Consider the following 15,576-nt stretch of genomic DNA (forward strand, 5'->3'; position numbering starts at 1 on the left):
TTAGCATTTAGCTCAGAGCACAGCCGTGCCTAAGAACAGTCTCACGGAGAAACTAGCATGGCTGTAGATTCTTGTTAGCATGAACAGTGTAATACTGCTTGACCTTACAATTTTAGAGATGGACGGTTAAATGACTGCTGCTATTATCATTTTCCGGAGTTGTAAAATCGTAATATTATTTGGCATCTGATAACCTGTAGCGACACACCTACAACAACACAGCCCCTTCGTTCTTAATACATACAGGGGCATTGTTGGACCCAGGGGCATAGCACAAAATTCTGGGCCCTGTAGAAAAGCATTTTCTATGGGCCCCTCCCCGCATCCACAGCTATTCATTCTAGCATCTTTTTGGACCCTCCTCGCATGAGGGCCCTGAGTATTCAATCCCCTTTTTCCCCCCCAGTCTGTTAACCTGGATCGTTTTTAAACCTCGTGTAATTCTAACCCTTTTTCACGTGGGGGTTCATGTTATCTCTACCACATATTCCACCTCCCCAGCCCAACAAGGACATGATCCCTCACCACCTTATCAGACCCGGCCAAAGCCACAGCACTGCACCTCTGCCGGGAACTGAACCCCGGCCTCCATGGTGGGCAGGCAAATGTGCGTCACCCAGGCACCAAACACTTTGTCCTACTAACTCCCCAACAAAAACACCAAGTCCCAGTCTGCGTCTTTGTGTGTTTCTGCTCCGTCAAAGCCCTAATCTACTGTGTAACGGCTTTGGTGAAGTATCCCCTAGATTTTGGATGCCATTGCGGTTTCACGTCTCATGACAGGTGCTGCTGTGCTTGCCCTGTAATTTTATAATGTGGTGCTCGGTGCCACAAGCAGTGGTTAAGACTCTCTTCCAGCAGGGCCAATTGAAAGCCAAGATTCAGTGGAGTGGTCTGATGCCAGAAGAAATGAGGTGGTCTGGCCCAACCCGACTCTGCAGAAAGAGAAACACAATGTTTGCCCAAGGATACAAACACAACGAGTGATCTCCCTCCTTCTTTCAGAGGGGGGTGAAGAGCCCGCTGCTATTCTAGCTCCAGTTCCAGCAAAATAAGGTTATAATGTTGTTGATATGGTGTGCTGCATGTTATATGGTCTTTCCGTGGTTCTGCCTCCCCCACCCCATCCTCTTCCAGTGTCTTTCCCCGTTGTGGTAACAGAGGCCTTGAAGTTGGCTGGACGGATGTTAATATTATTGTTGGCCAGTGAGGTGATGCATTCTTTGTGCTGGATGTGTTTGGGAGAGAACAGAGGTGCTAGCCATGGAGTTAGCATCTCAGTAATACAAGCATGACCACTGCTGGCCTCCAACCTGCCAATACTTTAACACTGACACTTCAGTCTCTGCAGGCTTTCTCACTTTTTCACCTTCACCCTCTCTCCGAACACTAGTTTCTCTTTAGTTTTTCTTCTGTTCATTATTGTGTCTTTTCTCTTGTGATCAGTTTTAATCAACTAATCATTTTGAGACAGATACCATAGGTACTTAGATACAGGCTATGAACATCTTGAATTAGGTTGTTTGTTTAAAGTGCTCATATTATGCTTTTTGGCTTTTTTCCTTTCCCTTTGCTTCTGACTGGCTAGTAGTCCTTACCTAGGTACTGCGCATGTGCGACTCCCAACAAAGATGGAACAGAAGTGAGATGCCTCACTCGGTAGCTAAAACGAAGAGCTCAACACACAGGGTGAAAAGAGGAGCTGCAGCAATGTGCAGTACAAAAATCAGTTTTTTGAAAATTAAACCATGTGACCCTATTCTGGTATAACCTCTAAATACAATTATGAACTTGAAAATGAGCATAATATGAGCACTTTAAGGTAATCATATGAAAATATCTTGACCGAACATATTTAATTTACAAAGTGCAAATAACCTTGAGCATGTTCCCCTTCTTCTCCAGGAGCCTCCGGGATGTGGGCGCGTATTCTCGGGGATCCAGCCAACCGGGGTGCCCCACCTGGGCAACTACCTGGGTGCCCTGGAGAACTGGGTGGCCCTGCAGAACCAGTATCCTTCAGTGCTCTACAGCATAGTGGACCTGCACTCCATCACACAGCCTCAGGACCCGGCACAACTCAGGAGCAACATCCTGGACATGGCAGCCAGCCTGCTGGCCTGTGGCATCAACCCAGAGAGGGCAATACTCTTCCAGCAGTCTCAGGTAGGCAGGAGAGGGAGGATGGATGGATGGATGGATGTCTGCTGTGTTTCATTTCAAGCTGGAATTCACATTTTCCAGTGGGTCCATTACAGGATTTCTTTTCCTGACATGAGATTGTGTTTTCCACCTACACTGGAACCAATCAATTAGATTATTGGCCAAATATAGCAAAATACTTTTACATTGATGTTTTAATTTACTGTACATTTCAAATGTAAATCTTTTACCATTTACTGCATATGTGCTATGATAGAGATTGTAAACATTAAGAGTGTAATCATGTGTAGACACCATGTTGATGTTACATCTGATAACTGCTTCTTTAAAATGTCTGGCTGAAAAGTTCAGAGTTTCTCCTCCAAAATATTGTAATGTGGGCTCTTTTATTTATCTTCCCTAGGCGGAAGTTTCAATAATCTCACTTTACAATGCCCTCATTAGTGTGTTATGAATGTAAACTCCTTTGTCTTTCTCAGGAGAAGAAAAGCTATTCATATGTGATCATACATCAAGCGCTCTTGTCATGCTTGTGCACACACATTTAGCTCATGTCTGCACATTTATTTCACACGTTCAATGATCAATGCTGCAGTGGACTTGTGTGCAAGTATGTCAGTGTTATGTGCTGATGACTTGATTTTTGTGTATGTGCTTTTTAAAGGCAGCTTCTAGTCTCTTTTTAAGTTTGTCGTGTGGTGAGTCGGCCATCTTTGACTGTTTATTTACCTGCTGTCGACTCTGCTGTAATGTTTACTTGCAGACATGCCAACTACTTATTTGATCGCTCCTGATTCTTATCTCCGCTCTACGCTCTGTGACATTCACAGGGGCTATAAAAACACACGCAAACATAAAGCAGCATTAAGTCTGGATTTGGCCACATGAAGGAAGTGAGAAGGATAATGACATTCTTAACATTTGCAGCACTTCATCAGATTTCAGGTTTAAATTCACAGTGAAGAACAGCTGTCTGTTTTTCTCATGATAGTGTGTGTTTTCTTTTCTTAATCACTAGTTGAAGTGTGTGTGTGTGTGTGTGTGTGTGAGAGAGAGAGAGAGAGAGAGAGAAAGGTGTTCAGTCCATCTGTGTTTCTCTGGCGCCCCCCACTCTTCCACTACACACACAGCTCTATTTTTATTCTCGTTTAGCTTCATGCCACATAACTTGGCAGCAAGGCGTCCCTGCTGTTGAACACGCCGGCTCCACATGTAAAAATACAACGACTGCCCAAAGAAAATACTCAATACTCAACTTCATTGAAGAAAAGAGAAAAAAAAAAAAAAAGAAGCAGCAAACAGAACTGGTGACGAGCTGAAGTCAGTGGTATCAAAAATGAAGTGAATGAATCAGCAGAATCCTTTGAGTTTTATTGAAGAATCAAGATGGATTTACTGTTCTCTAAAATCCCATCTTCACAGGAGTTGTTGCCATGGCTGCAGGATCAATCGCCATCAGGGTAATGCCCATACGATCCCTAACATTAGCATATCTCTTGTTGCAGTGCATTCTTGCAGCATGAATGGAGACCTTGTTCTTACCAAGCTTTAAAATATCATGAGTTTTATTGCACTTCAAACCATATCCATCCTTTTCTGTGCTGACATCGACATCTGTCCCATCTCTTGTCTGTCTGCAGTGTGTAATAAATACCGGCCCCCTACATGTTCGCCCAAAATCCTGTTTTATGTCCCTGCTGTCTGCTGTTGACGTCACGCTGTCCAGAATGCTTTTCAAGCAACAAGAGAAAGAGGGAAAGGCAATATAGCCTGTGTCCATAAACTTTAATTTGCAGGATATTTCCTGCCCCCCCTACACACACACACACACACACACACACACACACACACACACACACACACACACACACACACACACACACACACACACATACACATACACTCTCTCACTCTCTCTTTCACACACTTTTTTTTCGCATTCAGGACAGCCTCCATGAAAGTGGATATGTTAGAGTTAATTTACCACTGCCAAATGCCCAAGCTACACCACATTAACATTCACTCATTCATTTCTTCACAACATGTCATTATTCATTTATTCGACCACAACATACCTGCAAACTAGTTGCTTTTCGGCGAAAATCGCCATTTTGAATAGGAAAATGTCATCCACGTGAATCGTGTAGATCAGAATAGTTTTTATGTTGGGGTATACATTTCCTTAAACAGGAGTTTCAAAAACCTACTACGATCTTCTTCACAATAAAACATCTTTGGTGATATGTCACGCGAGTCATTTGGCCAATCACAATCACTGACATTAGTTTTGAAGTAGGTGCTATTATCTGCCAACAATATAATTGTTTTCTCTAACGTTGTTGTTAACATGTTTTACGTTAACGTTAAAGCAAGCTTGTCGGCTAGTCGGCTTGTCGGCTAGTCGGCTTGTCAGCGAATTGTGTTGTTGGCCTACGATGTTAGTTCAATGTGAAGGATTTTGGCAAGGCTATCTCCTCCACTGCATTAGTATTGTTATCTGATTTTTAATGTATATCTTTTCGTAAGATATGAGGCGAAATGAAAACGAACACGTAATGAAACATGACCCATTGGTTTCTGGTTTAACGTTAATGAGTAGGGTTGGGTACCGAGACCTGGTGCTAATACGGCACCGGTGCCTTAACGGCCATAGACATGACCATTATCCACCGGACCGAATAGCAACGCGGATTTCGGTGCCTCATTTAGGTGCCACTTAAATGCCTGCGCTTCTCTCTGATGCTCCTAAACGGACATTAGAGGTAACTGAAACATCACCGCATGTCACGCTAGTTAACACTACACTTGGCAGCAGGTAACGTTAGCCTACCGTTAGCTAGCAGCTGGAGTAAACACGGTTAAACGGCAGCTAAAATGACTAAATGCTAAACGGTGTAAAAGTTTATCTGTATGTCACTGTAGAGGATTCCAACAACAGTCTGTAGCTGCCGTTGTCTGAAAAACGACACAGATGTTGCGTTCACTTGAAACTCGCCTCGCCAGCCTCATGCTGCTTTCAAAGTTATTGTAAAATACCCTTTTTCCATCCAGTGGTTGTTTTTGTCGTTTAACAGGAATTTACTGGTGAAATAAGTTATTGTTATTACATTTTTAATAAATCATTTAATTTTGACCCTGTGGCCAATAAACAAACTGTTCTTTAATGTCATTTGTTTGGGTGAAAAAAAACAAAAGAACAATCTTTAAATCTTTAAAAGTATCTGTTCAGGCTGATGGGTGTCACCTTTTCAGCCCTTGTGAGTTTGCAGGTATGCATGTAAAACAGTTTATTTAATTTTTTTAAGGAGTATTTTTGGGGCATTTTAGGCATTTATTACCACAATAGCTGGAGACATGAAATGGGAGAGAGAGGGGGGGAATGACATGTAGCAAAAGGCCGCAGGTCGGAACCAAACCCTGCGGCCAAGGACTGAGCCTTCGTTCGTGGTCAGGTTTTTTTTTTCTTTCTATAAACTCATTAAACAAACAAAACTATCACCATCACCCAAACAAAACACAAATTTACATATCTGTGAAACAACAGTAGCTGATGATGATGTCTGAGCTTTAGGGATGGATCCATCTTTAGTGCACTGATGTTTATTAGCTGATATCTGACTTTCCCCAAATAATAGGCAGGAGTGACTTACCCTACTAACCCCTAATGTGACCACAGTGAATTAAAAATCCAGGATTGTTTCATGTCGAAGTCATTAATACCCACACAAAGTCATACTTAAGTGTAAAAGCGTTCTTTTATACAATTTGTCATAGATGTACATAATTAATTAAACATCCAACGCAAATGGCAAAAAAAAACAACATATCAGCACAGACAGTGGAGCCATGTTGATATCAGGAAATGCATATTCATTTCTCATTTTTAGTTTTAACTTTCCTGACAGTAAACACAGGTGTAACCAGGTGCACCTGTCTGTGTAAAAAGAGTGGACAGATGGGGAGAAGCAGTACTCTTCTCTGCCACTTGGATGCGCTATAGAGTCACTTCTGTCCAAAGCAGACCTTTCATCCATTCATCTGTTTGTTTAATCTGCCTGTTAAATTTATCTCCTTTTTATCTCTTGAATGCTTCTCTGTGGTTACGAGTTTTGTATTTTTTTTTTTTTTTTTTAACTGGACTAAATAAAGTACAGCACACAGACACACAGAATACACGTATATTATTTGTTCATTATGACTTTCTATATTGATTTTTTAACACATACAATTTTTTCCCTAATCCAGCGCCACACAGACCAACAGTTATAATATATAGAAAATGAAAAAGAGAGCGAAATAAAGAGACTACAGCAAAGAGAATGAAAGAAAAAAGTAAAACAGCAATTGAACAAACTAAAGCAGCAACAAACACTCCTTGGTTCAGAGTGTTAGTTCTTCTCGTTTCTTCTACACGGGCATCAAACAGCGTTGTGCAGTGTTTTCATCTTATGTTCTCGAGTTGTAATAAAGACATCACTTCCTGGAGTCAAATAATTTGCAGATGCTCGTCAGTTAATTACTCTTAGCTCAGGTAGTCGTAACAAATTTAAAAGAGTAAAAGTAGAATATAAAAGATCCAAAAAATAACTAAAACAGAACCAAACCTTAAATTACATTATTGTTATCAAGGACAAATGACATATGTGTGTCTGTGTGTGTGGTTGTTTTTTTTTCCCCTGATGGTGACATTTTGATGTGTCCCCCCCCACCTCCCCCTCTCCTCTGGACCCTGCAGGTGTCCGAGCACGCTGAGCTCTCCTGGATCCTCGGCTGCCTGACCAGCATGCCCCGCCTCCGACACCTGCCGCAGTGGAAGGTTAGACTCTAAAGATTTCCTGCAGCAGACACTCACACATGCACATACCAACGAGCAGTGAGCAGTTCCAGAGGCAGCTAAGGACGTTTCATAAGTAACTCTCTGCACTTGGTAAATAGTGAAGTTAAGGGTATTATGATATAATTGGAAAAAAAAATATTTCTGATTTATAATCATATAATGTGTGACACTTCAGAGTTTGTTTTTTGGTAAATTGTCCATCATCACCATGTGTGTGTAATCGTGCCTCCTGTGGTGCAACATGACAAGTTCCCACTGACTTAATTTTTGAACGGATTTAAATGCAATTATTAAAATGACTCCGTTATAGGTATCAAATGATCTTTTCTTCTTTCAACGAGCCTCTATCAAGCATTTAAATGTTGGTTATAAAGGCTAAAACGTGTCATTCTCGAGCCTTAGCAAAAATCAAAGCAGTTTAATGATGTCCCTGCTTTGATTATAGAGTTCTAGTTTGTGCTGGTCGCTTACAGATTGTCAGCGATAGTAGAAGACAGATAAAAACCTTATGTGACAAAATGTATTCCAATATTCAAATCGTATATATAGTGCCATTATAAAGATGCAAATAATGGAAAAAAAAATTTTTTATATTGACTGATGTGAGATCAGAGTGAGTCCACCGCTAATATCCTGTTAGGTGATGCGGTCAGCTCGGTTTTCGACTCACGGTATCATCAACTGGAGATGAAAAGTATTTATTTCATAGCTGAATACGTAAACAGAAACTAGCTTTCAAAATCCAGCCTAGATTTCTCAAATCTTTTCTCAAACAATCTGAAGAAGAAGATGGCTCCTTTTTATAGTATGTGGTGATTATTATTGATATTGTATCTTCTTTCAAAGGCTGGATGTCCTCTCACTCACTCACTGTTTCAGAATCATGCTGATTTAATTATTGCCACATCTTCGCCTAACTTCAGTTTAATAGTCACAAATTAAGATCATTCCCTTTTCCGCTCCCTCTGAATTTCTTGCATTAATTGAACATCCCTATAGTCTGTTTTATGGTTTTGTTTCTCTATTTCGAAAACTCTTATAATACCCTCCGCCAAGGAGGATTTATTTTCGGTTTGGTTTGTGGGTTTATTTTATTGTTTGGCAGCAAGATTATGGAACAAACTACCGGCCTGATTTTCTTGATTGAAGGGTGTAGCATGGGCCAGGGAAGAACCCATTAAATTTTTTTGGAGTGAATCCGAATCACGGGGCGTACACACAATCATTTTTCACTCTCGTTAACATTGCGAGATCGGGCATAGCCTTGGCGGTCTGCGCTCTCCAAGTAGCCTTCTAGTTCCAGTTATTTCCCCCCCGGCCACATGCAGTTTTAATACATGCTGAGACGGAGCGAGAGAGCCAGCTGCTGCCTGTTCTCGGTCTCTGTTGCTACATAGAAAAGACTTTCTGTTTACCCAACAGATGAGTTGATCTCAAACATGGTGGAAAATGTCACGTGAACTCATCCGTACCCCGTTTGTCTGAGAATCGATGAGTCGTACAAGTGAAAATGGCTCATCCTGGAGGGGAGGAAAAAGTCCTGTCTTTCCACCGGTTTGCTTTTATTACTGCTTGTATGTAGTTTGTCTTTTTCTACCTTAATTTTGTATTTTTTTATCTCAACTTGCTTTAGATTTTTCCTTCCTCTTATCTTTTACTCAGATGAAGAGCAAATTAAAGAATGAAGGCAGCGTTGGTCTCTTCACGTATCCTGTCCTCCAGGCCGCCGATATTCTCCTCTACAAGTGAGATCTCTATTCATGTGTGTGTGTGTGTGTGTGTGTGTGTGTGTGTGTGTGTGTGGGCGTGTGTGTGTGTGTGTGTGTGTGTGTGTGTGTGTGTGTGTGTGGCATGTTTATTTGTAAAAAGCAATGTTTCCTGTACCCTTAGAATTGTATAATTCATAACTATGTGCTAATCTGTTTTAATCTGTTGGATCTTTCAGGAAATTTGATTCCTAATGAAATTGACTTTTAATGTGGAATCAAATAAAGTATATAAAATGTGTGTGTGGTCAGATAAATGTTGCCATTGCATCTCTTAATGCAAAGTTGAGCATTATTGTTTCTTTAGCTCCGTCGACAAAGCTGCAAAGTTACGTCTTTTCTCTGTACAAAGAACGTTTGTTGGGTGTTTTAATTTTCCAATCCTTTTCCACACTCTGGTAAAACAGAGCCCTACAGCCTCATTGATTTTCAACCCGAATGTATTAAGAAGTGATTTTGTATGTTCCTTCTCTCGAAAAGGGGCCCCACACTGTGCTTTCTATAGGGTTTTATTTGCCTTGCACAAATAGTTTGTTCCATTTACCTTAGAACTCGGAAGCCGAAGCTGGGAATGACGTCACACCCGAGTTGAATGCGTTCCATTTACATGTCGGATTTTCATTGTTTTCATTAGCTCTAGCCTGGTTAGCCATTGTTAGCAATGCCAGTTTATAACAACGCACTATGCTGTTTTTTTGTGCATACAAACAGCGTAACAACATTGTCCACAGATAGAATATGGACAGCGCTGCGTGTGCGACTGATTTAGTGAGACACACATAACACAGAAGTGCTAATAAACTTTGTTACTACAGCTTTCACAACTGTTGATGCACAGAGCAGCCATGTTGGATTTTTAGCTCGTGGTACTCGGTGGATGCCCAAGTTCCGAGCTCAGAAACCCAAAGTCGGGAGGGGGGGGGGGAAGCATTTTTATTGTTTGAACACACACAGACATGTGTGACCATCCTGTTCAAAAGCAGATTGATCTTCGTATTGGAATGCCAAAACAATTGGCTCATGTAGAAAGCTGCAGCAAGGCCGTCAGTCTCTGTAAGCTAAAGCTGTTGGTGAGGATGTGCCTTGCATGATTATAAATTATGATATAAACTATATTCCAATAAAATCTGGGTTGGGGGGAAAAAAAGGAAGAATATATTTTATTACTGCAGTTAAATCTTTCTGGTTTTAGAGTTGCTCTGCTTAACATTCCCGTTTATTACTGCTGGTATTGATAATGTTTGCTAAACATTAAGTGTTGGCTGAGTTTTTCATGGAGTTTGTAACAGAAGTGGATCGCCTAACTGGACTTGAAAACAAATTACTCTATGAAATAAAACAAGAACTTTAAGAAAGTAAGAGCAGAGGTGCTATGTCATAAAGCAAATACCATTAATTGGGTGACTTTTTTGTCATCTATTTACTGATTGACTGAATTACCAGACAAGTATTCCCTGCAATATAGTCATTTTTTTTTTCTCCCATTGAAAACACTGACAATGCAGATTTGTCCACGTTTTAGGATTTCTGCCTCCATCCTAACACAAGACACTCACAACATTTGAAAAGCCATATTTAAAAAATCCACAGCAACATCTTCCGTAATCTCTCGATAACCCACAACACAAATGTTCTCATAGGAACTATTTTCTTCCGAATTAAATAGTTCCAGTAAAAGAAATGAAATAAAATTCCATTCACCTCTACTGTATGGTGGTGGAGGCAGAAATCAAAGAGACAGAAATCTCAAAACCTGCACACAAAAACATTTGCATGTATGTTTTTGTATTATTTGTGCAAGGCAGCCCTTTAAGACTCCTTAATGTATTTAAAATGCAGTCAACCAAGTCTTATCAGATTTGACTGAAGAGAAATTGTCTGATGCAACATAGTGTGCTGCTGGTGCAGCCGTAGATTTTTATGCGAGCGGAGTACGTGATCGGTTGGTAGTTGGATTGTTGTAGCTCGGTGTGTCTGCAGTGAAAATCTAAACTTGAGTTACATTTCTTTAATTTTTTTTAAGAATTTAGACATTTTCTCTTCAGCGGTTTGGTATTTGAACCGTCAAACGGCCAAAACCTAATTTCCTGTGTAAGAAGGAGCAGTGAAAACTCATCTCTAATGCTCTCTGGATTTTATTAAAGAAGAAATTGATTGCTTCCACCCGGGTGACAGTTGCAAAGTTGCAAAACTGACTCTGAAGAAAGCTCCAGCCGAGGCTCCAAGTGGCTGTAATTTGCGCTCCCATCTTTCTGTGTATTTTAACTCCTGTGCTGCAAGTTGTTGAGGAAGCTCACGTTGTGTTCTGGGTTCATCTCTCAGGTCCACTCACGTCCCCGTCGGAGAGGATCAGGTCCAGCATTTGGAGCTGGCTCAGGATCTCGCTCGCATCTTCAACAACCGCTACGGAGACCTGTTCCCTGAACCTGGCGCCCTGCTCAGTGAGGACACACTCGTACACACACATCTACAGGCAGCTGCTGATACTTTAAATAGATCTCTGGTAGCCAATAATTGGTGCTGGAATTCAGTAGTTTTTCTATTTTAATGTGCAAAATGTGTTCTGCTGTTTCATGTTTTCTTTTGTGCAAGAGTGAAAAACCTCTTAAACAGCATTATGGTAAATCATCATGGTTGCACACAACGCACTGAAGAAGTTGTATAAGTATTAGCAGCTATTTGAATGAGATATCACCCCGACTAATTTCAGGTTTCATGAGGAAAAAAGCTTTTTGCTGTGAGTTGTACATATCAATGAAGAGAGTGTTATGTTGATTTCTGAATAAAATCCCCACACTTTTTTTTTTTTAAGCGTTTTTGTCCGTAACTGCGTCGTTAAAATAAGTGGAGAAAAAAAATCTGTCAGTGCAATCTAATATTACAACCCATTTTAATAGATATCAGGGAGTATCTACATCTGGAATTAAAACCAAAGACAGGCAATACTTTTGCATTGGAAAGGAGGCTACACATACCTATTTTAAGAAAATAACATTTTAATAATTCAACTACACACAAAAATATCTTAATGAGAGGTTTTTGCAGAGCAGATCACAACATATCTTGTTGCCAATGTCGCATTCTGTTTTCTTTTCTGCTCCTGTTTGTGTATGAATTGGTCTCTTTGCCTTTCCCTCTCTAAATTCTTTTTCCAATGGCTTTAGAGAAGTCCCCGTGTCCCCCCGTTTTTTGATTTGAAAGGACTGACACCAGTCATTTCTACTATCAAACCCTCTTTTAGTTGCCAGAAACATCTGGATGATGATGTTACGTCATCAACCGTTGTCCAACAGACAACTGGAACAAGAAAAATACAGTGAAGAGGAAAGCAACAAATGTCAGATGTTGTTGTGTTTTTTCAGAGGTGTATTTTTAAAGCAATTCTGTTATACTTCGGTTTTATCTTCGCAAATTTCTTTTTTGGGAGGCATTTCGTGCCTTTATAAGACAGCGATAATAGTAGAGAGATGACCAGAAACAAGGGAGAGAAATGGGGACTGGCATGCAACAGAGGTCCTCGGCTGGGGATGTGGCAGTTCATGGTTGGCGTCTTAACACTTGAGACACAGACGCGCCCCTTTGCAAACTTATTTTAGAGAGTTCATTTAACAATCATTACCTCACATGATAAGATTTGCTGTCTGCCGCTAATTCTTGGATAAAGATAAATAAGAAGCCCTCATGTTTTCTGCTTCAGCCACTGGGAATAGTGTGTAGAAGGAAATAAAAAGGAGGGAAGTCATATTGTCAAATTCAAGATGATTGTAATTTCTACGGTAAATGATTCCATTTGTAATTCATTCTTTCAGGCCTTCACTTTTTTTTGTCTTAGATTATTTTTTTATGTCTTGACTGCACTTTGTATGCTGCCATTTTGGCCAGGTCTCCCTTGCAAAAGAGGTATTTTTCCCGGTTAAATAAAGGTCAAATGAAAAAGAATATTGACGACCAGACACAACATACACTTAAGGGAAATTCAGCGGAATATATAGGCTATATTCAGCAACGATTTAAGATACAATATGACATTATTACAGTTTTATTTTGAAATGATTATCCTGTGGTCTCCAGTTTTACACACATGGCTAACATCCCTGTTTCATCCTCCTTGATTATCAGTATCATAAAAGCACAAGATGGAGTCAGTCATGTGTGCAATGCAGCTTTGATTAAAGAAATATTTTTCTTCCTCTTGTATTAGAATAATGGAGTGCTAATAGATTTGAGGGGATGCCCTCGAGATGACTTGTGTGTGTGTGTGTGAGAGCGAGAAATGGCTCAGTCTGGCAGATCCCATCTTCATTTCTTGTCTCTGGCAAGGCGGCGTTACCAGTCACCACCTTCCCTTTGAAACAAAACCAGAGATGTTTTAATTTGCCTGAGATAATGACGTCTCACGGGTGATAAACAGGATGTGGCGCGGTCGAAGGATGTGGACTTCAAGTATGGGATAGAAAAAGAGTTGGAGCTTGCAAGATGACGGAAGGATGGGGGGTTTATAAATGAGAAAGGAAATCCCGGCGCTCAGTCTGCTCACTTCACACCTAGATACGTCTGCTTCTCACACACACACACACACACACACACACACACAAACACACACTCTCTCTCTCATTTCATTCGCGCTGACATAAACTAGATTCAAACCCTGAATGCACCCTACAGTATATACTGTACATTGTCTCTGTCTTAAAGGTCCCATGGCATGAATATTTCACTTTTATGAGGTTTTTTACATTAATATGCGTTCCCCCAGCCTGCCTATGGTCCCCCAGTGGCTAGAAATGGTGATAGGTGTAAACCGAGCCCTGGGTATCCTGCTCTGCCTTTGAGAAAATGAAAGCTCAGATGGGCCAATCAGGAATCTTCTCCTTATGAGGTCATAAGGAGCAAGGTTACCTCCCCTTTCTCTGCTTTGCCCGCCCAGATAATTTGGCCCACCCATGAGAGAGAGACATCATGGCTTTCAATCGAGCAAAGTGGCAGTTGGTCAAGGACACACCCCCCCCTCCTCCATCACCTATTTTCCATGGAAATTTCTTTACAGAGGCAATAAACTACTACTGAAACGATTCTACATTTGATAATAAGTTCATATATACGGAACATTTATGGACATACTGACAACAAATGTGATTCATTTTTGATTTATTCTCATTTCTTTTAACATTTTCAGTTTGATCTACTCTCTAAAGTCTCTTTTAAGCGTTCTCTTCATGTTCAGTTGACAAGAAGGAGAAGCTCAGAGTCGAGCTCAAAATGCTCCCAGCTCATTTAGGTTTCCTTCGGATATTATCATACAGCGTTCAGCAGTGAATGCTTTGTGGTTTGTTTGTTTTTTTGCCTAGAAGGCGTGCCAAGCTAGCAGCTAGGCGAGCATTATAACGTGTGTTACAAAGTGACGCACGTTTGTCTCTGAAGTAAAGGCTGGACTACAACAGAGCTGTTTGGAGCAGTTTGTGAACAGAGTTTTCTGTTGGAGACGGTATATGGCTTTTTCACTTTGTAAACCCTATTACATGCACAAAAAAGATATATAACACGATAAAGGAAAGGGGAAAAGCCAAAAAGTATAATATGAGCACTTTAACATCAATGTGTCTTGGACTGCCTTTATACTTCTGAAATCAAAAATACACCTTTTGTTTTATAAATATAACAGAACCATTTGATGTTGGGGCTTATTTTGCAGTGTGTCAAATGCTGCTGGAAAAACTGCCGGATGTCTTACTATGAAGTGAATATATTGTTTTTATTTAATTTTTCTCATCCTACCTATTCATTTCGCAATCTGATTTCCTCCCTTTAGGCTCCACGCGAAAGGTCAAGTCCCTCCGTGACCCTTCGGCCAAAATGTCCAAATCCGACCCCCAAACGATGGCGACGATTACCATCACAGACTCCCCCGATGACATCGCTCTCAAGCTTCGACGCGCCGTCACCGACTTCACCTCCGAGGTCAGCTTTGACCCGGAGACTCGGCCGGGCGTGTCCAACCTGGTTACGATCCACGCCGCCATGGCGAGGATCAGCGCGGAGGAGGCGGTGGCCCAGGCCGGAGGGCTGGACACCGGTGCCTATAAGAAGCTCGTCACGGAGGCTGTGGTCCAGAGGTTGACGCCCATCAGGGAGGAGATCGAGAGGCTGAAGTCGGACCGTGCTCACCTGGAGGGAGTGCTGGCCCGGGGGAACCGCAGGGCTCGGGAACTGGCAGCACCGGTCCTCAGAGAGGTCCGACAGCGAGTGGGATTCTGCTGAGAGGCAGCCGGCAGCCACATCAACAGTATACTGCAGGCCGTGCTCAGTTGACTGCTGCTGATCTAGAATTTATTCCAGTGACTGTTTACATCTCTGAGATATTCAAGGATGTAACTCGTAATGTGACTCAGTGTAAAAAGACTCGACTGCAGAGAAACGGACTAAACTTATTGACCGACGACTTTTTTTGTTATTTAGCCCTTTTACGTTTGTCTCATTAAAATCAATGAGGAGGGTGTGTGTCTTGATGCGGTGGTAACGTTGGTCTGAAGCAGCCAGACGAGAAGAAATTACATCACTTTTGTGCTAAACACTCGTCCTGAAGACATTGCGGTTTATTTATCTACTCATCTTTTGAGTTTTGGTTGTGTTTCCCCAAATAACACACAAGTAATCTTCTTGATATTCTTCAGCATATTTTGTCATCGAGTAGATTTCTTGTCATCAGTGTCAACAGTTCTCAGTCAAACTGTTATGTCGCCAAAATAATGACACATTTACTTATTAAATTATACTTAATTGGTTTGAGTGATCAAATGTAAGTTGGACTTA

The 15,576-nt window shown here is 41.1% G+C and overlaps 1 protein-coding gene across 1 annotated transcript in view; it reads left to right on the plus strand.

The window, feature by feature from the left end:
- Positions 1-15,576, plus strand: part of wars2 (tryptophanyl tRNA synthetase 2, mitochondrial) — a 28,011-nt gene extending 12,435 nt beyond the window's left edge. Inside the window, exons 2-6 of the mRNA XM_039819031.1 lie at positions 1,906-2,166; positions 6,899-6,979; positions 8,663-8,745; positions 11,089-11,207; positions 14,576-15,576. Of these exons, the coding sequence (XP_039674965.1) occupies positions 1,906-2,166; positions 6,899-6,979; positions 8,663-8,745; positions 11,089-11,207; positions 14,576-15,024 (993 nt within the window). The 3' untranslated portion in view covers positions 15,025-15,576. The remainder of the gene's footprint in view (positions 1-1,905; positions 2,167-6,898; positions 6,980-8,662; positions 8,746-11,088; positions 11,208-14,575) is intronic.

This window comes from Perca fluviatilis, chromosome 12 (assembly GCF_010015445.1).
Source record: "Perca fluviatilis chromosome 12, GENO_Pfluv_1.0, whole genome shotgun sequence".
Classification (NCBI taxonomy): Eukaryota; Metazoa; Chordata; class Actinopteri; order Perciformes; family Percidae; genus Perca; species Perca fluviatilis.